Source organism: Lepidochelys kempii, chromosome 1 (assembly GCF_965140265.1).
Source record: "Lepidochelys kempii isolate rLepKem1 chromosome 1, rLepKem1.hap2, whole genome shotgun sequence".
In the NCBI taxonomy this organism is placed as follows: Eukaryota; Metazoa; Chordata; order Testudines; family Cheloniidae; genus Lepidochelys; species Lepidochelys kempii.
In genome coordinates, this window is record NC_133256.1 from 30,801,494 (window position 1) to 30,823,592 (window position 22,099).

The following is a 22,099-nucleotide window of genomic DNA, read 5'->3' on the forward strand; positions in this document are numbered from 1 at the left end:
CCCTTCCCTTTATATTTATGACAGGGTGCTTAAGACATGGGCTATATTCTTGTGTCTGAGTTTTGAAATGGCCTTGCTTTAATCTCTCTTCAGAGAATTTTGTAAAAATATATTAAACCAAGTATTTAAAAGAATAGCTAGTATATAGTTCATTATCCATATTTGTTTCAGTAGTTTGGGAATTTATTCTCAATAATTCTGAGATTATTAACACACTTGTAGCTCAGATGGTCAGATGGAAATGAGGAGTGCCTTATACTTTTCTAAGCATAACTTTGCATTATAGTATTAACCAATAATTTAATGCATCATTGTGAGCGTTTATAAATGTTTGCTTAATTTATTCTTTTGTTAAGCCTGTGTTCTACTGCGTGTCTAGTGTCCCCTTCATTTAATTTATATAACTACAGTATAGCGAAATAGTTTCTCCACATTGCTTTTTTTATGCTGGTTTAAACTACTTCCTTTATGAATCATTGCTCCGCACAGTTCTGCATTTTTTTGAGATAACTTCACAGTATTCTGTGCCTGGGAAGATATCCCATGGTGCAATGTTCCACTGCTAGGCTCTCTGCATTCTGGGATTTTTCTCATGGTGCATTCTGGGGTGCCTAATAGAATTCTGGGACTTGAATCATGCCAATTGTTTAGTTTGTTCTCCTTTCCTGGCATACCATAATGCATTGTCCTTTGGCAAGCCAGCACCATTTTCAAACTGTCAGACAGTTAGGAGGGAGCTCTGCTGAATGCCACAATCCTGTTATGCTGAGGCATGTCCCCAAGAGGCAGAAAAGAGTTTTGTTCAAAAAGGCAACAGCAAACTGGGAAGACATGCAGCATAATACTTACTATTTGATCTTCTCTCCATAGCAGTTTCATGCTGGCTGTCTGCCTAGGTTTTGGAAAGCCTCTCCCATGCCTTGGTCTCTGGCTCATGGTATATCCTCTTAGTTGGGGTCCTTGGACACATGCATTCTAAGGCCTTCTTCCCCAAACTGTCCAGAACCCTAAACCTGGGTTCAGAGGAGGCTTCCCTTTGCAAAAATCCAATCCAGCTGCATGGGCACATGGTGGGAGCATTATCGGAGACCCTGTTCTTATTCCTTGCCTTATTGTAACTCCACTGCAGCTCCTTTGCTTTGAAGTAGCACTGATCCTTGTCCCAGGAGTATCTCTTCTGCATTTACTCTGCCAGACATTTATAGATCTTGGCATTCCAGTGACTGCTCCTCTCCCCAGAGGGCAAGGAGGTCCAGGACCTACTGATGGGACCAAGTGGAAGCACAGGGCATGGCTGTTATAACGGTATGTGCCTTAAGCTGCGTGAACTCACTTCAAGCTGGAATTATAAAGGGGCACATCTGATTGTGCATCAGCATTTAAATGAGGAGGTGACATCTAGAGAAGTCCAGGACATACAGGTAAACAGCTAGTCCAATTCTGCCGCTATCCAGTGTGGCATAGCAGTAGGAAGACAGCCAGGAGCATACTAGTTAATCTGAAGTATGGATGCATACGCACAAACAGAGAAAATTCCAGAATAGAATTATTTAACTTTCCAAAGTGGATTAATTATTGCAGGATAAGCCATCAGATAATTAGAATACAACTTTTTTATATGGATGCAAGGCAGTTTATCCCTCCAAAATTAAAGTTATTTCAAAAAAAGTTTCTGATCTAGATGAGGCCTTGTTCAGGAAAGCAGTTAAGAAAGGCATATCCTTAAAGTTAGGATTGCACTACTGAAATTACAAAGGCAAGACATGGAAAAGTTAATATTCCAATGGCAACATTGACTTGAACTCAATTCATAAATGTGTTTTCATTTCCTGTTTTTCTGGTTAAATGTGCTGTATATTACTGTTTATTTGGTAAAATCAAACATGCATATCTGGCCTGCTATGTTATATTATGTAACATAGCTAGTTAATGTTGATGAAGTAACATTATCTCTTGCATTTCTTGACTCTGCAATTTTTAACATTGTAGCCAAAACATGTTTTTTATTTTGTTTAATGTAAGAAACTAAAACATCCACTATTTTATTTCAATGCCACTTTAAAAGCCATGGTGGATGGAAAATTAAAATGAATATTCACTTGGAAAAAATGTACTGGAAAAATTGTTCTTTGAGCCATTTATAAACATTTTTCGCCCTGATTTGTGAGTGATTTATGAGCACTCGCTTGTGGCAATTTATAAAAAACACTTGAAATAGCAAAAAGTGAGTGATAGGAAACTTAATATTGTGCTACATTTAAGTGTTTGAAGTGTTTGACCTTCTGTAGTATTTAACCCATGGTTAAAATGTTGTTTATCTTCTAAACATACTTCAGCATCAACTGAATTTCTCTGCTACTCAAAGTAGCTGTCAAGGTTCCTCCCCCACTCTGAACTCTAGGGTACAGATGTGGGGACCTGCATGAAAAACCTCCTAAGCTTATCTTTACCAGCTTAGGTCAAAACTTCCCCAAGGTACAAAATATTACACCCGTTATCCTTGGACTGGCCGCTACCACCACCAAACTAATACTGGTTACTGGGGAAGAGCTGTTTGGACGCGTCCTTCCCCCCAAAATACTTCCCAAAACCTTGCACCCCACTTCCTGGACAAGGTTTGGTAAAAAGCCTCACCAATTTGCCTAGGTGACTACAGACCCAGACCCTTGGATCTTAAGAACAATGAACAATCCTCCCAACACTTGCACCCCCCCTTTTCTGGGAAATGTTGGATAAAAAGCCTCACCAATTTGCATAGGTGACCACAGACCCAAACCCTTGGATCTGAGAACAATGAAAAAAGCATTCAGTGTTTTACAAGAAGACTTTTAATAAAAAATAGAAGTAAATAGAAATAAAGAAATCCCCCCTGTAAAATCAGGATGGTAGATATCTTACAGGGTAATTAGATTCAAAAACATAGAGAACCCCTCTTAAGTTACAAAAAAGATACACAGACAGAAATAGTTATTCTATTCAGCACAATTCTTTTCTCAGCCATTTAAAGAAATCATAATCTAACACATACCTAGCTAGATTACTTACTAAAAGTTCTAAGGCTCCATTCCTGGTCTATCCCTGGCAGAAACCAGCATACAGACAGACACAGACCCTTTGTTTCTCTCCCTCCTCCCAGCTTTTGAAAGTATCTTGTCTCCTCATTGGTCATTTTGGTCAGGTGCCAGCGAGGTTACCTTTAGCTTCTTAACCCTTTACAGGTGAGAGGAGCTTTCCCCTAGCCAGGAGGGATTTCAAAGGGGTTTACCCTTCCCTTTATATTTATGACAGTAGCTGAAATGGAGGGTAATATTTATAGACTTTTCCAGAAGCCCAAACAAGATATATATTAAGGATATAATGTTTGATGTTATCTGTTTGCAGCCATGAGAGCGCTTATGATAAAATTTGGATATATGTATATGCTGTTTGTAACAATTTGATAGGTATACAATTTTTCACTTTTAAAGCCTCTGGAAAATATATAATATATTTATAGAGCCATTGAATGATGTAAAATTAGTTTTCTGTCCTAGTTATAATGTTTTTCTGAAACTTTTAAGGCAAAAAATATAGACTAAAATATATACCTATAAGAGTGCGGCATTTTAGTGATAACATGCTTGTGCATGAGCTGTAGCTCACGAAAGCTCATGCTCAAATAAATAGGTTAGTCTCTAAGGTGCCACAAGTACTCCTTTTCTTTTTGCGAATACAGACTAACACGGCTGTTACTCTGAAACCTGTCATAATTTTATTAGACATCAAAAACTTGCATGTTAACCCACTGTTTTTATTTCCCCAAACACATTAATTTAAAGTTGTATTGATGAATAGCTGTTCATACACAGTGCTAGCTAGCAGAAAGATGATTCTTCCAGACTGTTTAAAACGTTGTATAGTGGGGAAAAAATCCTGGCAGTTATTAAATTGGTTTTCTGGCACAGCCATACATTTTAGGGGACAAGTATTTTTGTTAATAACAATATTGTTTATAGAAATACATGGCTTTGTCTGATGAATGCATTTTAATTGCCCTTTTCTAGAATTCTCAAATCAACATGAAGCAAGTGAATATTTTGTCATAATTCAGGACACGAGTCATTAAACATTTCAGGGAAATCTGTTTTGAAGTCCCAAATTTAATGTGAAGATTTCTTCTTCGTAGAGGAAGTGGACAATTTTATGCAATGTGATGCAGCATATTTCAGAAAAAAATGAGAGAGTTATTTTGTTAAACATGAAGCAAGCACAAGAAGTTTGGTTTTGTGGTCAAGGCATTTTACTGGAACTGAGATAACTTGGGCTCAGTTCCCTGCTCTGCCACAGATTGTTGTGTGCCCTTGGGCAAGTCTCTCAGTCTTTCCCTGTCTCAGTTTGTCTGCCAAATGGGGATAAGAACATCTCATTTCTTCCACCCTTCATCTGTCTTGCCTGTTTAGGGTCCAGACCTGCAAACATGTATAACTTACACAGGAGTAGTCCCACTGAAGTTACCGGAGGCACTCAGCTTGTAGGGCCAGCCTCTTGTTTATGATGAAAAGCTTCAAATAAATGTAAGATAGTTTTGTTATTATTAACTATTGATATATTTATTCAAGGGATGATAATACCCCCTCCTGGGTCTCCTATCAGTCCTAAATAAAAGTGAGTGGTCATACACCCTGAAATCTATATATGGTACAGAGTTAACTTTGGACCTGCTTCTACTCCTGTTTAAGTCAATGGGAGTTTGGCCATTCAGCTGAATAGAAGCAGGATTGAGACCCTAAGATGTCGACCCTGCAATTTGTTCCACAAGGGTGCACACCCATCAGCATCAGTGGAGCTCTGCATAGGTGCAGGTGACCACCCAAATAGAAAAAGTAGCTTAAGTTTGTAAGTATAAGTTACTGACTTTAGACTGACATAGTCACAATTGACTGGAGAGCAGCCTAAGGCCACTGGCCTCCAGAAAGATAGACAGATTTCTCATCTTTGACATTAGCTACTTCAAAGATTTACAAGCTCTTAAAATATTGGATCGATGACAAGTACCTTGACTCCATCTCCGTTAAAGACAGTCAGTTATATTCCTTATAGAACTAATGCATATTACACTTTACAGTTATACCAGGAAAGGACATTATCTTCTCCATTATCTTTTCAATTTGCCCCTTGGAGTATTCCACAATTAAGACAACTCTTAGTTTCAAAAAGAAAATGGGTAAACTAACCTAAACTAAACTCATGTTCCCCTAATAAGAAGTAGGTAAAAATCCATATTCCCCAAATGAGAAGTAGGTCAACTCTGTTTGCCCGCATTTACCCTTGGCTACATGACCAAGTGCATGCTGCTGCACCAAAGACCCAAATGATATAGTATACTTTGGTTTTCAGTGAAACAGGTTATTCCCCTCCATCCTCTGCCCATTTACAACCTAATTTTTGCATGCTTTTCAAATATCAGTAACTGAGGGTAGATACCTTGTTAGTTAAAATAAAGTAATTAATTTTAAAATATCAGATATTGAGATTATTTTTAGACAGAAATGTGCCAACGGGCTTCCTTTAAAAAAAAAAAAATTCCCTGCCCTATCCTATATGGCAGGGGTAGGCAAACTTTTTGGCCTGAGTGCCCATCAGGAACAGAAATTGTATGGCGGGCCATGAATGCTCACATCATTGGGGTTGGGGTGCAGGAGGTGGTGTGGGCTCTGATTGGGGGTGCAGGCTCTGAGGTGGGGCTGGAGATGAGAGGTTTGGGGTGCAGGAGGGTGCTCTGGACTGGGATCGAGGGGTTTGGAGAGCGGGAGGGGGATCAGGGCTGGGGCAGGGGGTTGGGGAGAGGCTCAGGGGAACATTTCATTCAGTATACTCTTATTTTTTGGAGCACAAGATCATACTCTGTCTTTGTTTAAAATCAGTTCAAATTAAATGTAGGGTCAGATCAGTTTTATCTAACACATATTAAAACTTTCACTTTATCAGTTTTAACTCTTTCACCACGGTAAAACATATGTGACTACACAAATCACTCATTTAAAAACCCTAGTAAGAATTAAAACATAGGGCATGTTATTTTAATGTATTGAAAAGCTATTTTAAATAATTTTTAGACATTAAGACACCTTTTCAGACATATACAATTGGACTTCTGGATTTACAGAGAGACTCCTCAGTAAAAAATAAGTCCCTGAAACATTCTTAATATCTTCTGCCATTCATATAATGTGTGCATGTTCCCAGGCAAAAATTAAGTTAAAATGGAATTAAGGATTTAAAGTATGTATATCGGTAAAATGCATTACAAGGAAGATGTACTGGAGCCTGATAAACCCAGGACATTCAAAGTTAAGGTTGAGTTTGGGAGAAATCTAAACATGGCAATGCAAAGCTATCCTTAACTCTGCCCTGCATATAATGCAATAACCTTATGATTAGGTCATATTAGTTTTTATGGTCCCATATTAGATTTAACTGATTTTTGAAAAATCATTTGATTTTTTTTCCTCATTGTTCCTGATGGAGAAACTTCACTTATGAAGAAGAGCGCTGCTCTGTAATTTATGAATACTGTAGGTTGACCCAGTTATTGGAATGCTTACTGTATGAATATATTGGTTTCATTTAATAGCTTGCTATATGAGGGAAGAGGGAAATAAGCAGGAAGGACAAAAGAATAGCTCAAGATAAGCCACCCCTCAGTTAATACTAAGGTTATTAGGGGACAGTATCCCAACTTTTGGTTCTGAGGATCTGGTTTAACCTCCTGCTGAGCCTACCAGGCTGATTTTGACACGTAGGGCCAAAACCTGGGAACTGATAAGAACAAAAGAACTCCAACTGTTTAAAAAGACTCTCTCTCTCTCTCTCTCTGCACCCCATAGAGTGTTTTAAGAACCTGGGTCAGGGTAGTGTCGTTCAGGGCCTGGTCTAAGAGAAGGACAAGTAAAAGCATGAGGCCTAACATCTGAGGGAATACACTCAGAAGGACGTGGAAGGGGATAGAGGTGCAGCTAGTCCTGCAGCCATGACATGCAACAGGATTCAGTGAGTTTCAAAAAAATTTGGAAGTTTTAAGGGTCTGCATTATTTTGTTACTGTGATCATTCATTGTAAATAAAAAGTAATTTAAGTAAATTCTCAGAAGATTAATTCTGTAATCAGTGCTGTAATTTTGGGGAGGATACACTGTATTCTTCATGCATGATAAAAGTGATTGAATCCCTTCTTTAAGTGCAATCAACCGGATGGCAATAACTAGTTTCTAATAAATAGTGTACGTGTGTGTGTCCATGTGTGTCTGAAAAAGGAAGTAGCATTTTCTTAAAGGGTTTCTGATCTGAAGTTTTGAAAAATTATAAACTGAAAAGAAAGGGTTGGAATAGAAAAGCTCAGTAACCTTAACTGTATGCGTGGCCAACCAGAATAACTATGATTACATGTTTTTTTATATACTTTTACCTATGCTGCTAACTAGAGTTAGTCGAAAATGTCAAAGTTAGAAATTTTGGTTGTTTTTTGGTAACATTTGTATCCCTTTTTTTTGGGTACAAGATCTAGTACAAGTCTCAAACTTTGTCAAAGTATCATTTCCCTATTATCTCTTCCTGTTGTACCGTAAGTTACTGTGAAATTGCCTTCTCTCATCTAAAATGCTACTGTGCTTATACCACAGAACACAAAACAAATTATATTGTTTGATCTAGGTTAGGGGAGCTATCATTAAGTAATAATAGAGAATGGACAGTATAGTATTCAAGAACCGATCAATAATTGATAGAAGAAGCTTTTAAAACTTCTTAAAAGGAGAGTCTAATTTTAAAAAATGCTTTTGGGGAAAAGATGTCTATTTTTTTTAACACAATGAGGAGTTCTGATGTTGCTATTTACAGCAAACCTTTATAGTCTTATTGACATCATCCCTCTGTTTTGCATTTCTTTGATCTTAACCTTGGCACAGTAACTGAGCAAGCAAGGGAACATGAGTTTTGCAGGAAGTGAGATGCTTTATTAAACTGTTACTTTGAAAACCTTAAATGACACCACAAAACTTGCAGTCCTTTTTGGTCATTGTAAATGTTTGGAGCGGATCAGTAGGTGGGAAGAGTGACTACCTAGTTGTTAGACAGACCAGAAGTTAGGTGCTTAGTTTTATGGCCTGTGTTATTCAGAAGGTCAGACTAGATCATAGAATCATAGAATATCAGGGTTGGAAGGGACCTCAGGAGGTCATCTAGTCCAACCCCCTGCTCAAAGCAGGACCAATCCCCAACTAAATCATCCCAGCCAGGGCTTTGTCAAGCCTGAACTTAAAAACTTCTAAGGAAGGAGATTCTACCACCTCCCTAGGTAATGCATTCCAGTGTTTCACCACCCTCCTGGTGAAAAAGTTTTTCCTAATATCCAACCTAAACCTCCCCCACTGCAACTTGAGACCATTACTCCTTGTCCTGTCCTCTTCTACCACTGAGAATAGTCTAGAACCATCCTCTCTGGAACCACCTCTCAGGTAGTTGAAAGCAGCTATCAAATCCCCCCTCATTCTTCTCTTCTGCAGACTAAACAATCCCAGTTCCCTCAGCCTCTCCTCATAAGTCATGTGTTCCAGACCCCTAATCATTTTTGTTGTCCTTCGCTGGACTCTTTCCAATTTATCCACATCCTTCTTGAAGTGTGGGGCCCAAAACTGGACACAGTACTCCAGATGAGGCCTCACCAATGTCGAATAGAGGGGGACGATCACGTCCCTCGATCTGCTGGCTATGCCCCTCCTTATACATCCCAAAATGCCATTGGCCTTCTTGGCAACAAGAGAACACTGCTGACTCCTATCCAGCTTCTCGTCCACTGTCACCCCTAGGTCCTTTTCCGCAGAACTGCTGCCTAGCCATTCGGTCCCTAGTCTGTAGCTGTGCATTGGGTCCTTCTGTCCTAAGTGCAGGACCCTGCACTTATCCTTATTGAACCTCATCAGATTTCTTTTGGCCCAATCCTCCAATTTGTCTAGGTCCCTCTGTATCCTATCCCTCCCCTCCAGTGTATCTACCACTCCTCCCAGTTTAGTATCATCCGCAAATTTGCTGAGAGTGCAATCCACACCATCCTCCAGATCATTTATGAAGATATTGAACAAAACCGGCCCCAAGACCAACCCCTGGGGCACTCCACTTGACACCGGCTGCCAACTAGACATGGAGCCATTGATCACTACCCGTCGAGCCCGACAATCTAGCCAACTTTCTACCCACCTTATAGTGCATTCATCCAGCCCATACTTCTTTAACTTGCTGACAAGAATACTGTGGGAGACCATGTCAAAAGCTTTGCTAAAGTCAAGAAACAATACATCCACTGCTTTCCCTTCATCCACAGAACCAGTAATCTCATCATAGAAGGCGATTAGATTAGTCAGGCATGACCTTCCCTTGGTGAATCCATGCTGGCTGTTCCTGATCACTTTCCTCTCATGTAAGTGCTTCAGGATTGATTCTTTGAGGACCTGCTCCATGATTTTTCCGGGGACTGAGGTGAGGCTGACTGGCCTGTAGTTCCCAGGATCCTCCTTCTTCTCTTTTTTAAAGATTGGCACTACATTAGCCTTTTTCCAGTCATCCGGGACGTCCCTTGTTCGCCACGAGTTTTCAAAGATAATGGCCAATGGCTCTACAATCACAGCCGCCAATTCCTTTAGCACTCTCAGATGCAACTCGTCCAGCCCCATGGACTTGTGCACGTCCAGCTTTTCTAAATAGTCCCTAACCACCTCTTTCTCCACAGAGGGCTGGCCATCTATTCCCCATGTTGTGATGCCCAGCGCAGCAGTCTGGGAGCTGACCTTGTTAGTGAAGACAGAGGCAAAAAAAGCATTGAGTACATTAGCTTTTTCCACATCCTCTGTCACTAGGTTGCCTCCCTCGTTCATTAAGGGGCCCACACTTTCCTTGGCTTTCTTCTTGTTGCCAACATACCTGAAGAAACCCTTCTTGTTACTCTTGACATCTCTCGCTAGCTGCAGCTCCAGGTGCGATTTGGCCTTCCTGATTTCATTCCTACATGCCTAAGCAATATTTTTATACTCTTCCCTGGTCATATGTCCAACCTTCCACTTCTTGTAAGCTTCTTTTTTATGTTTAAGATCCGCTAGGATTTCACCGTTAAGCCAAGCTGGTCGCCTGCTATATTTACTATTCTTTTGACACATCGGGATGGTTTGTCCCTGTAACCTCAACAGGGATTCCTTGAAATACAGTCAGCTCTCCTGGACTCCTTTCCCCTTCATGTTAGTCCCCCAGGGGATCCTACCCATCTGTTCCCTAAGGGAGTCGAAGTCAGTCTGCCTTGGAATCTATGAAAGCCCTGGTGCCGTTGTACTCCACCAGAGTATTGCCCTTGACTTCAGCGGGGCCAGCTATTTCACCCCCGGATTCAGTTTCTACCTATGCAAATTATGTACTGTTTGACCATGGTCAAATGCCTCTGTCTGCCCGTGTAAACCTTCTTGTTTCAGAGCATAAAACAACCTCCAGCTGAGGGTTCAGTAAGAACTGTCTCTAAGGGCAAGTTATTCCATAACTTCCCACTACAGTATTTTTTGCATCTTTCTGTGAAGCATGTAGTACTGGCCATTATCAGAGATTGGATAGTGGACTTGATGGGCCACTTAGTCTGCAAATTCCTGTGTTCCTAGATGGGTATATTGACTGTACCTTTCTTGTAAGGGTGTTGAATTAAGTGTTTGCAAATTTCCTCAACATCCTTGACTGAAAAGCATTATATACATGCGAATAATTATTGACTTTACAGTTTTAATTTGATAATTTAGTTTTTTTCAAGATGCTGTACTCTGAATCTCAGATTTATGGGAGAGTTTATTCCTTTGGTGTTATTCCTTCTATTAATATATACATACACCTATATATATAGCTTTTAGAAGTAGCTGTTACAGCGATAGGTCAACCAAATCAGTAAAGTAATTATTAGTGCAAAGTCCATTGGACAAGAGTAATGATGCCCATTAGTTTTAGAATTTGTTTTTAAATTCAAAAAGGGAAATCTAGCTTCATTCTACAAAGTGAGAGATTATTGCATGGAAAATCCTTTTTAAAATCTGAATAAATCTTAGATGCTCAAAGTACTTCCCATTGATTTTCACCATCAGTGAGAAGATATAATTAATGATTTCAACAGTTTAAGATAGATGGTGATGTAAGAACATTATTATTTTCTCCATGCTCTCAATTATCTCTTTCTCTCTCTTATCATATAATATAGGGAGTGTGTGTGTGTATATATATATATATATATATATATATATATACACACTATATATATATATATATATATATATATATAAAATATAATATTGGCCACTCAGTAAAGGAAAGCTCAAAGAAAGGTCGAGAACTTTACTTGTGAAAATCATATCATATATGCATTAGTATTGCAAAATGACACATTTTGGAGGGTTATTGTAAAGATTATCCAGTGCTCAGTCATGCAATAGGTTATTTTAGCCAAAAAATATCAACAAATGAGATGCCAAAACAAGCCAACTATAATATAATGTAATTCCAGTGATAGGAACCAGTAATGAAAAGAAAATAAATGTGCAAGGCAGAAGTTCTACCAGCTGTATATTTATGTTTTATCCAAGCTAGCCCAGCAAAGTCCAATGAAGATAGAGAGGGAGTCTTTACACAGCTGAGCAACCTGAATCCTGTAATGAGGTCTGTTGAAATGCATCTGCCAGGATTCTCTCCAATAGTTTATTGGCAGGCTTCTCTTCCCAAAATAAATACTCCTTCCTGGCTTGTCTAATGCATAATTTAGCCAGGAAGAGGATTGCCACATCAGTGTTCTGTCATCAGAAGCGTTCGTCATTGGGACTAATGTGCAGCATTCTGTCTGTGTATCTCGACTTAGATCAGGAGACTATTTCTATATTTATTTAAATGAATATATTCTTTTAATTTCTGGCTACATCCATCGCCCATTCCTAATTCTAAATTCCCTTGTGTACAAAGTACAGTGGTCCTGCTGGTTCTTGGAACGCTTGTTTCTTGGCATCTCCTTATAATGCCATATGATTGTATATAAATTAGCTCTTTCACGATGTCTAGAGCAGGGACCATTTTGTATTCTGAGATTTCACTGCAATGGAATTTGCAGCAGATGATTTTTGCTTCATAAGTTAAACTGTCGGTTAACAGTGAAAGGCAAGTTTCTCTCATTTGAAGGTTGTGAAGAAAGCCTTTAAAATATGAACTGCTTTGAGTGGTCTCCTGAGTTTGCACGCAAGGCACATGAAAGTGACAACTCTGAGTGTTGTGAACAGCCTCATTCAGCTCAGTGTGGTGTTAACGCTGAAGACAAATAGTGATTATTTATATCAATATTAACTTTTTTACTGATGGTTATAAAGAGAAGCATTCATCTTGTATGTGTATAGTTGTTGGATGCCGCAACGAATATTGGTACACTGGGAAATGTGGCAAATGGTTGTTAGACAGTAGGAATTCAAGTCTCCACCAAAAATCTCAGTTTCTTTCCTCGTGGGAGTAGGGGAAAAAGAGAGACATCCATTCTGTAGTGCCAAAGATCTCAACATCCCTTCTTGTGCCAAACATTAAAACAATCTCCCTTGCTTTTATAGATGCTGTCAGGACCTATAGTTTCCTCCTCACAAACATATTCAATGCAGGTGTGTCCCTGAACTGAGCTTTGTGAGGCCTAGGTTCTATTCCTGGCTGTGCCACAGACCTGCCATGTGACCTTGAGCAAGTCACTTCACCTCTGTTTGACTCTCTTGGCCTTGCCTGTCCTATCTATTTAGAATGGAAGCTCTTTGGGACTTGGTCTCTCTGACTATGTGTTTGGATAGTGCCTAGCACATAAGGGCCCCAATCTCAGTTCAGATCTCTAGTTGCTACCTTAAGTACAAATAATAAATCAGAATGTCAGTGAAAAATGACAGTTTAGGGAACAGCATAACATTTAATTCAGTATCAAAATTAATAAGACAGGAAATACTTTATAGTACTGACTGTCATATTTTATTCAATAAAAGCTCAGTGTAGTCACGCTGGCATAGAAGTGCAAGGCCAAGTGTATTCAGGTGAGGTCTGGTTCTCAAGATTTCTAGTTTTGTTGGCCACATTTCTGTTATTTTTTATCATGTTTGCAGGACATTCGACCATATGCTAGATTTTAGTATTTAGTCTTTGTCATAAACACGGTCAGCTGTGGTGTCAGTTGTTATGGTTTTCAGCTTGGTCACTTTGGGCCACCACATCATCAAACTTGTCGAGTGCTGCTAGTCTTCTTACTTTTTCTACTATTAAGTAGGTATGGCAATATGAGAGTTTTGCTTTTTTTCACCTACCTTCTGTCCACTGGGACCACCTGTCTGAGAAAGTGACTGTGTGAGCTTTGGGAATGAAATCTTAGTTTTGAAAAAGTCTGCTTGCTGAATTTTTGTTTATATTTTACAGATTAGTTTGTCTGGACTATTATAGCCCTTTGGGAAGCTTTCATGCTATAATAGCACTGTGTCTTGTCGCTTATTATGTAAAAGCTACCACAGCATTACTCATTCATATCTGTCTTATTTACATTAGCCCATCCTCCCTAGCTGCCAAGATCCAAATGTGGAATGCAATGTATTTGGTAAAGACCAGAAATGAGAGAACAAACAATTATTTATGCAGGAAACTTAAAATGTTTTGCTATTAATCCTTTAAGGTAAATAACTTTGTATAATCAGTTATTTTATTCTTTATTTCTGAGGTGAATAATTTACAACAATAAAAAAGGGGGGACACCAAATTTGTGTGAGAGTTGCATATCTTTGCAACTAAAGTCAGTGACATGACTCAGAATGAGGCTCATATAAAAAGACTTCCTCTGGCTGTTGTGTCTAAACCTGAAAATGGATGATTTCTTATAGAAATGTTTGCAAAAAGATTGAGTGTGGTGTTTTTTTTAAGTGGTATTGCATGGCAAAAAGTTAAATAAATTAAGATAGCAAAATAAATGAATATATACTTCCTAGCCAAAACCTAATGAGTGACTTACATGCCACATAACCCTTAGCTTTGAGGTTAAGTAAGGTTTAAATAATGCACAAACATTTTTGTTTGCCTTATGCAGTGGGGTGAGTTTCGCTCTAAGTCAGGGGTTCCCAAACTTGGTTTACGGCTTGTTCAGGGTAAGCCCCTGGCGAGCCTCAAGATGCTTTGTTTACCTGAGTGTCTGCAGGTACGGCCGCTCGCAGCTCCCAGTGGCTGCGTTTCGCTGTTCCCAGCCAATGGGAGCTGAGGGAAATGGCACAGGCCGGGCTGGGCCACCACTTCCCACAGCTCCCATTGGCCGGAACAAGCCGCGAACCAAGTTTGGGAACCCCTGGTCTAAGTGAACAGACAAACAATGGAAAAGAATGAAAGCTATCACATAATTAGGGCTTCCAGGTTAAGTGTAAGAGGATAAAATTACCCCATAGCCATTTTTCAGTTTATTAATAAAAAATAAACATAATAGTTGCCAATTTTATATATTTCATAACTTTTTTCAGCTTTCCTTTTGGATTATTCCCTTAACTGGCGTGGCTAGATGATCAGAGGGGATTGCTGAAATGACTAAGCTATCCATTTGTGCACATAACTAGTCTATATAATCATGTTCCTAAGACTGTTACCTTTGTCTTCTCCCAAGTTTTGCCAGATTGTTTTACTTCCAGTTGTTGCATCTTGTCTGAAATTAGATTGTAAACTCTAAATTTCAGGGAAAACAAATACCAGGAATCCTATGTATGCAGCATGAGTACTTTTTATTTGTTTTAAATTGACAAATATAATTAAGTTTTAATTATTTATGATGATGCTTCATAATACATTGGGAAATGTTTTGTAGTATACTTTATAAAAGCAAAGAAGCGTTACCTGCACTGTACGGTTAAACCTTGTATGGTAAAACCTTCATTGACCACTGTGATGAAACAGTTAAACCTTCATTGACCACTGTGATGAAACCACTGGGTTTTTATCAGGTTTGTAGATTAGCAAAGTGAGATTTACTGAAGTAGTACTGTCGCTCCCAACTTTCTTTAAATACTATATATGAAAAGAGACACATTTGAATATTTATGTTTGACATTTCAGATCCAGAATGCCAATGATGTGTTAATAGCACCACTGGAAAAGTTTCGTAAAGAACAAATAGGTGCAGCGAAAGTAAGGAACCGATTCTTATTTATTTTATATTTGCTTGATGTTCACTCTATGTTGATTGTTAGATTACAGACATTTTAAAGTAATGATACCATTGTTCTCAGTGTATGTGTGTATTGATAAATTGGACTTTAGTTCTTTGCTTCAGAGGAGTGGAACATTTTAGAAAGCACATTTTAAGGTTCTGGATATATTGCATACCTTAGGCACTAACGGAACCTTTTCTTTTGTAGCAAATCTGCCATATCATTTAGTTGACTTTATTTTCTGGTATTTAGGTTTAATTCAATCCCATGTGAAAAACCAAAAAGTAACTGAGAAATAATTGCAGACACTTATTTTTGACCAGCCCAGAGTCATTCTAACGTACATTGTGAACATTTCCAATGATCCTATCCTAGCAGCTGAAGAAGCAGCGAAAGCAGGAACCTTGAGAGAACTTTTTACAGTTTTGTCCGTCCTATGTTCATTGGCTGTTTGCTCCAGTCCTCTCTCTCCCGCTCCATCACAGTCTCTTCACCTCACCACACCTGCCACGTTTACCCTCTTCTCTCCTACTTCATTTCCCTTTTCTTTCCATTTATCTTAATCCCTCCTACGTAAAACCAATATCACACCCCCTCTTACAAGTATCGAAATAATGTGATGTTTGCTGCCATCACATTGTTCACTCTGCTTGTGTGTTAGATCCCTGCCTCACCTTGTGTCTATCATGTCTAGTTAGATAGCAAGCTCTTTGGGGGTAGGGACTGTTTACTATGGTGTTTTTTACAAGGCTTAGCACAATGCGGCCCCATTCTTGGTTGTCCCTTAAGCACTGCCATAATAAACATGAGTAATAATAATTCTGTGCATTTGGGACTCTGTAAAAACTTAAACAATTGATAAACAAAACTGATGAAAGAAAGGAGAAATGAAAAAAGAATGTTGGCTATAACCCACTTCATCAGATGCATGGAGTGGAAAATACAGTAAGCAGGTATAAATATACAGCACGTGAAAAGATGGAAGTTGCCTTACCAAGTGTGGGGGGAGGGGAGTCAGTGCTAACGAGGCCAATTCAATTAGGGTAGATGTGGCCCATTCCCAACAGTTGACAAGAAGGGGTGAATATCAACATCTGTTTCAGATTTGGGAATGATTTATACCGTCAAGTCAGCGGTGCAGCTATGGGTACCCGCATGGCCCCACAGTATGCCAGCATTTTTTATGGCTGACTTAGAACAACGCTTCCTCAGATCTCGTCCCCTAGCGCCCCTACTCTACTTGCACTACATTGATGACATCTTCATCATCTGGACCCATGGAAAGGAGGCCCTTGAGGAATTCCATCTGGATTTCAACAATTTCCACCCCACCATCAACCTCAGCCTGGACCAGTCCACAAAAGAAATCCACTTCCTGGACACTACAGTACAAATAAGCGATGGTCACATAAACACCGCCCTATACCGGAAACCTACTGACCACTATACTTACTTACATGCCTCCAGCTTTCATCCAGACCACATCACACGATCCATTGTCTACAGCCAAGCCCTAAGATACAACCACATTTGCTCCAATCCTTCAGACAGAGACAAACACCTACAGGATCTCTATCAGGAGTTCTTAAAACTACAATACCTACCCGGGAAAGTGAAGAAACAGCTTGACAGAGCCAGAAGGGTACCCAGAAGTCACCTACTACAGGACAGGCCCAACAAAGAAAGTAACAGAACGCCACTAGCCATCACCTACAGCCCCCAAATAAAACCTCTCCAGTGCATCATCAAGGATCTACAACCTATTCTGAAGGACGATCCCTCACTCTCACAGACCTTGGGAGACAGGCTAGTCCTCACTTACAGACAGCCCCCCAACCTGAAGCAAATACTCACCAGCAACTACACACCACACAACAGAAACACTAACCCAGGAACCAAACTCTGGAACAGACCCCCTTGCCAACTCTATTCAAGGGACACCATCATAGGACCCAAGCACATCAGCCACACTATCAAGGGCTCATTCATTTGCAAATCTACCAGTGTGATATATGCCATCATGTGCCAGCAATGCTCCTCTGCCATGCACACTGGCCAAACCAGACAGTCTCTACGCAAAAGAATAAATGGACACAAATCGGACATCAAGAACTGTAATATTCAAAAACCAGTAGGAGAGCACTTCAATCTCCCTTGACCCTCAATAACAGAATTAAAAGTTGCCATTCTTCAATAAAAAAAACTTACAAATAAACTTCAAAGAGAAATTGCAGAACTGAAATTAATTTGCAAACTTTACACCATCAAATTAGGCCTGAATAAAGACTGGGAGTGGCTGGGTCACTACAAAAAATAATTTTCACTCTGTTGATACTCACACCTTCTTGTCAACTGCTTGGGATGGGCCACATCCACCTTGATTAAATTGGCCTCATTAGCACTACAAAAAGTAAATTTCCCTCTCTTGTCGTTCACCCCTTGTTGTCAACCCTAATTGAACTGGCCTTGTTAGCACTCACCCCCCACTTAGTAAAGCAATTCCCATCTTTTCATGTGCTGTATATTTATACCTGCTTGCTGTATTTTCCACTCCATGCATCTGATGAAATGGTTTATAGCCCACAAAAGCTTATGCCCAAATAAATGTGTTAGTCTCTAAGGTGCCACAAGGACTTCTCGTTGTTTTTGCTGATGCAGACTAACACGGCTACCCCTCTGAAACAAAAAAGAATGTTTTTTAAATGGGTGGAGAAACAGTCAGATGAACTGACTCACCTCCAACTCCTTACACAGAGGTCTGTGTCTCCTCTGGGCGCAGCAGAGGTGGAGAATGGCAAAGCAGCTGGTTGTGGCTCCCTCATTCTAAGAACAGCCACGGTCTTGTTCAATCCTTGGTATAGTTTAGAATTACCTTGGGGCTATTCTAAACTGTGCTCTGGATGTAGTGGTCCCAAAGGGGCACTGCAGATTCTCAGAGCTCAGTGTGCTTTGGCCATGTCTCCTTCGGTCTCCACACCCCTCTGGGCTGCAATGTCCAGATATTTCTTCCATATGGAGAATCTCTAGTCAGTGGTTTAAGACAGCTATACAGTTAGCAGAGCGGCACAAAGGACTGTACAAGGCTCAGTATTGAGCCCAGGGAACCTGGGAGCACATTCAGAAAAGGAGTTTCCTAGGTGTAGTCTCTCAATCTAGAAAGCCCTATTTCCAGCTCAATGTAGAATTCTTAAGGTACGCAGAACTCTGCAGATTAGTTGCCTTGGAGAGTCTTAAACGGTATAATAAGGGTAAGGGTACAATAAGTCTTAAAGGGTACTTTAATAAGGTGCATGATTCTGGTACCAGCCAGTGCTAGAAGAGGGCCTCCTCCCTGATTGAACTAACCTCGTTATCCCTAGCCTGATTCTTGCTTGCATATTTATACCTGCCTCTGGAAATTTCCAGTACATGCATCTGACGAAGTGGGTATTCACCCACAAAAGCTTATGCTCCAATACATCTGTTAGTCTATAAGGTGCCACAGGACTCTTTGCCTTGAGTACATGTACTGCTTCTGAGGTATTGTACCCTTGATTTAAAACTTTGCTGATAGATTATCTGGGAAATCTTTCAATTTTTAATATTGCTGTGGTTTGAAGAAACCATTCTAGTTTTGTTTAGTTCTTGTATAAAGAGCATAATGTGGTGGGCCTATAAAATAAGTAACAGTGCCTGCACACTTTCTGCATCAGAGCAGGTTCACAGAAGGAGAAAATATATATGGTAAGAGGAAAAATGGAGAATGTAAGTGATAATATTTGAGTGTTTTCTGTACTACTCCTGTGAGTGTGTAGCAGGGAGATGGAGAACCCTCTGTACAGGAACTAAACACACATTTCGAGCAAATTCCTGCTGTGGACTTGTGGTCAGATTTCTGTGGACAAAGAAGATGTTTTCTTCCCTCATGTTTGATATTTTTTGTGTGTACAGTTGCATGCTTTCCTCACCACACCCATGTCCTGCTATGTAGATGCAGAACATGGGAATTTGTTTTTAACTATGCTGCAAATAAATAGAGTTTAATGCCATCTGAGAATGTTTTCTCTTTTTTTAGCAGTTTTCATTCCTACATACATTGAAAGTTGTTTGATTCTTTGGATTGCTATTTAATTTTGTAATAACATAGCTTTAGGGATGTGATTGCCTTTTCTGTAGAGACTCACTGTGTTGTTGACAGGCGTTCTGTCTGGAGAAGCTAAACAAGACTCTATCCAGAGATCATTAACATGGCTTCTTAGTCAGGATGCTGAGGTCATTATAGAGCAATGTGAAGCACTCCCTGTCCCCTTTAGATATATGCAATCAGTGAGTCTCTAGACAGTTAATACTTCTGTGTTTGGAGATAGCTCACTCCCGGTTGCTGTTGCCATTAACAATAACACCAAACACTTTGTATAGGGCTCTACCTGGGCAGAGCACTTTACAAACATTAATTAATTCTAACAGCATCCCTGTTGGATAGGCATTTGTCCCCATTTCATAACTGGGGGGAAAGGGACATGCAGAGGTCAAGAGACTTGTCCAAGCCACACAACAACTTAGTGGCTGAGTTAGGACTGGAACCCAGATCTTCCAACTCAGTCCTGTGTCTATTCCATTAGACCTCGTTACCTCTCTTTTGGACCATTAGGTTCCTGGGTTGACACCTGTTAGGTTCAGCCACCAGACAGGAGCTCTACTAGTTGGTTGTTTTAGAAAACTCTAAAATAAATATATTTGTGTTTTCTTCTTCTGCTTTGCCTGAGTTCAACTGTCAGCTTCAGCGCTGGGATATTCAGACCACCCACATAGTCTAGAGTATGATTGGGTATGATATGAGGTGGATCTGTCAAATGAAATAGTTTCAAAGGGCATTGAGATGAATGAGAGCAGCACAAAGAGATGACAATTAATTACACTTAATGTTCTTAAAAAAAAAAAAAAAAAAAAAAGCCTGAAAACCTCTAACAAGAATGGTAAATCTGTGAAGTACAATAGGAATGGGTTAGTAATAAAGGTATGCAAAACGGAGGCTATGTTGACACTACAAATTACTTTGGTATAATTTACATCACTCAGGGGTGTGAATATTCCCCACCCCCAAGCAACGTAAGTTATACCAACCTAAGCACCACTGTGGACAGTGCTGTGTCAGTGATAGAGCTTCTCCTGCCAACATAGCTACCGCCTCTCATGAGGCAGAACTTATTAAGCCAAAGGAAGAGCTCTCTCCCATCAGTTTAGCGCATCTTCACCAGAATCTGCAGTGTAGACATAGCCTGAGGGGTATTACAGTGCCAGAGATGGTATGAACATTTACCTCAATCTCTGTTCACCTGGCTTCAGCTTTGACCAAACCAAATGCTTAATAATTGGTCAAAACTGCGAGTTTCTTAAAAAACTCTTTAGTTAACACAGGTTTGCATGAAGATTTGTGAACCTTTGGCTGAATGTGGAGTGATCTCTGCATATGTAACAAACTGGAAACCCGGTTTGGACTTTTGTAACAAAAGTTTCACAGCACTCTAAGGATGTCTGTACACAGGGATTTCATTAATATTGACATCTTCACTGGGCCCACAAACTCTCTGGATAGTAGTAAAGGTGCCAAAGACGCAAATCTCACCACCTTCTGTTCCAACAGGGAAGGTGCATTTCTTTGAACTTGCTTTTTTCTAACATAAACTCACAGCAGCATGTACATTTAAAAAGATCAAAATCCTAACAAAACAAAACAGCCCTACCAAAGAACACAATAAACTGCACACACAGTTCTACCCCTGAAGAGAAGATGGGAGAGAAAACAAATCACAGATGGCAGATGTTAGTCACATTGCGAATGCACTACTGCAAATTGCTCAGATACTACGGTGATGTGTGTATAATAACCTATCTAGAATAGAACAAAAAACCACAATATATTTAGAGGTGATTTTTGTCTGATTTTTTGGGGGTGTGGGAGAAATTAGGCATGCAGAGGTCCATCTCTTTGCATTTGGAAAGGAAAATGATGTCTGTCTGTATCTGTACAAGTTTTTTCATGAAGTTGATAGATTTCCACTCCATACGGCTAAATGCAGTGCCTTGCATAATGACAGGTTTCAGAGTAGCAGCTGTGTTAGTCTGTATTCACAAAAAGAAAAGGAGTACTAGTGGCACCTTAGAGACTAACCAATTTATCTGAGCATAAGCTTTCGTGAGCTACAGCTCACTTCATCAGATGCATTCAGTGGAAAATACAGTGAGGAGATTTATATACACACAGAACATGAAAAAACGGGTGTTATCATACACATTGTAAGGAGAGTGATCACTTAAGATGAGCTATTACCAGCAGGAGAGCGGGGGAAAGGAAGGGGAGAAAATCAAGGTGGGCCATTGCCAGCAGTTAACAGGCACGTCTGAGGAGCAGTGGAGGGTGGGAAGTAAACATGGGGAAATAGTTTTACTTTCTGTAATGACACATCCACTCCCAGTCTCTGTTCAAGCCTAGGTTAATTGTATCCAGTTTGCAAATTAATTCCAATTCAGCAGTCTCTCGTTGGAGTCTGTTTTGAAGTCTTTTTGTTGTAATATTGCGACCTTTAGGAGAGATTGCAGTGTTCTCTGACTGGTTTATGAATGTTATAATTCTTGACATCTGATTTGTGTCCATTTATTCTTTTACGTAGAGACTGTCCAGTTTGACTAATGTACATGGCAGAGGGGCATTGCTGGCACATGATGGCATATATCACATTGGTAGATGTGCAGGTGAACGAGCCTCTGATAATGTGGCTGATGTGATTAGGCCCTGTGATGGTGTCCCCTGAATAGATATGTGGACACAGTTGGCAATGGGCTTCGTTGCAAGGATAGGTTCCTGGGTTAGTGGTTCTGTTGTGTGGT

At 39.8% G+C, this 22,099-nt stretch overlaps 1 protein-coding gene across 5 annotated transcripts in view; it reads left to right on the forward strand.

Annotated features, from left to right (window-relative positions):
* Window positions 1–22,099, forward strand: part of ARHGAP42 (Rho GTPase activating protein 42) — a 378,378-nt gene that overhangs the window by 155,798 nt on the left and 200,481 nt on the right. For 4 of the 5 annotated variants that reach the window (XM_073337948.1, XM_073337919.1, XM_073337927.1 and 1 more), the window contains exon 4: window positions 15,138–15,209. The exons of the other annotated variant lie outside the window; for it this stretch is intronic. In XM_073337948.1, the coding sequence (XP_073194049.1) occupies window positions 15,138–15,209 (72 nt within the window). The remainder of the gene's footprint in view (window positions 1–15,137; window positions 15,210–22,099) is intronic. 5 annotated transcript variants of the gene reach the window in all.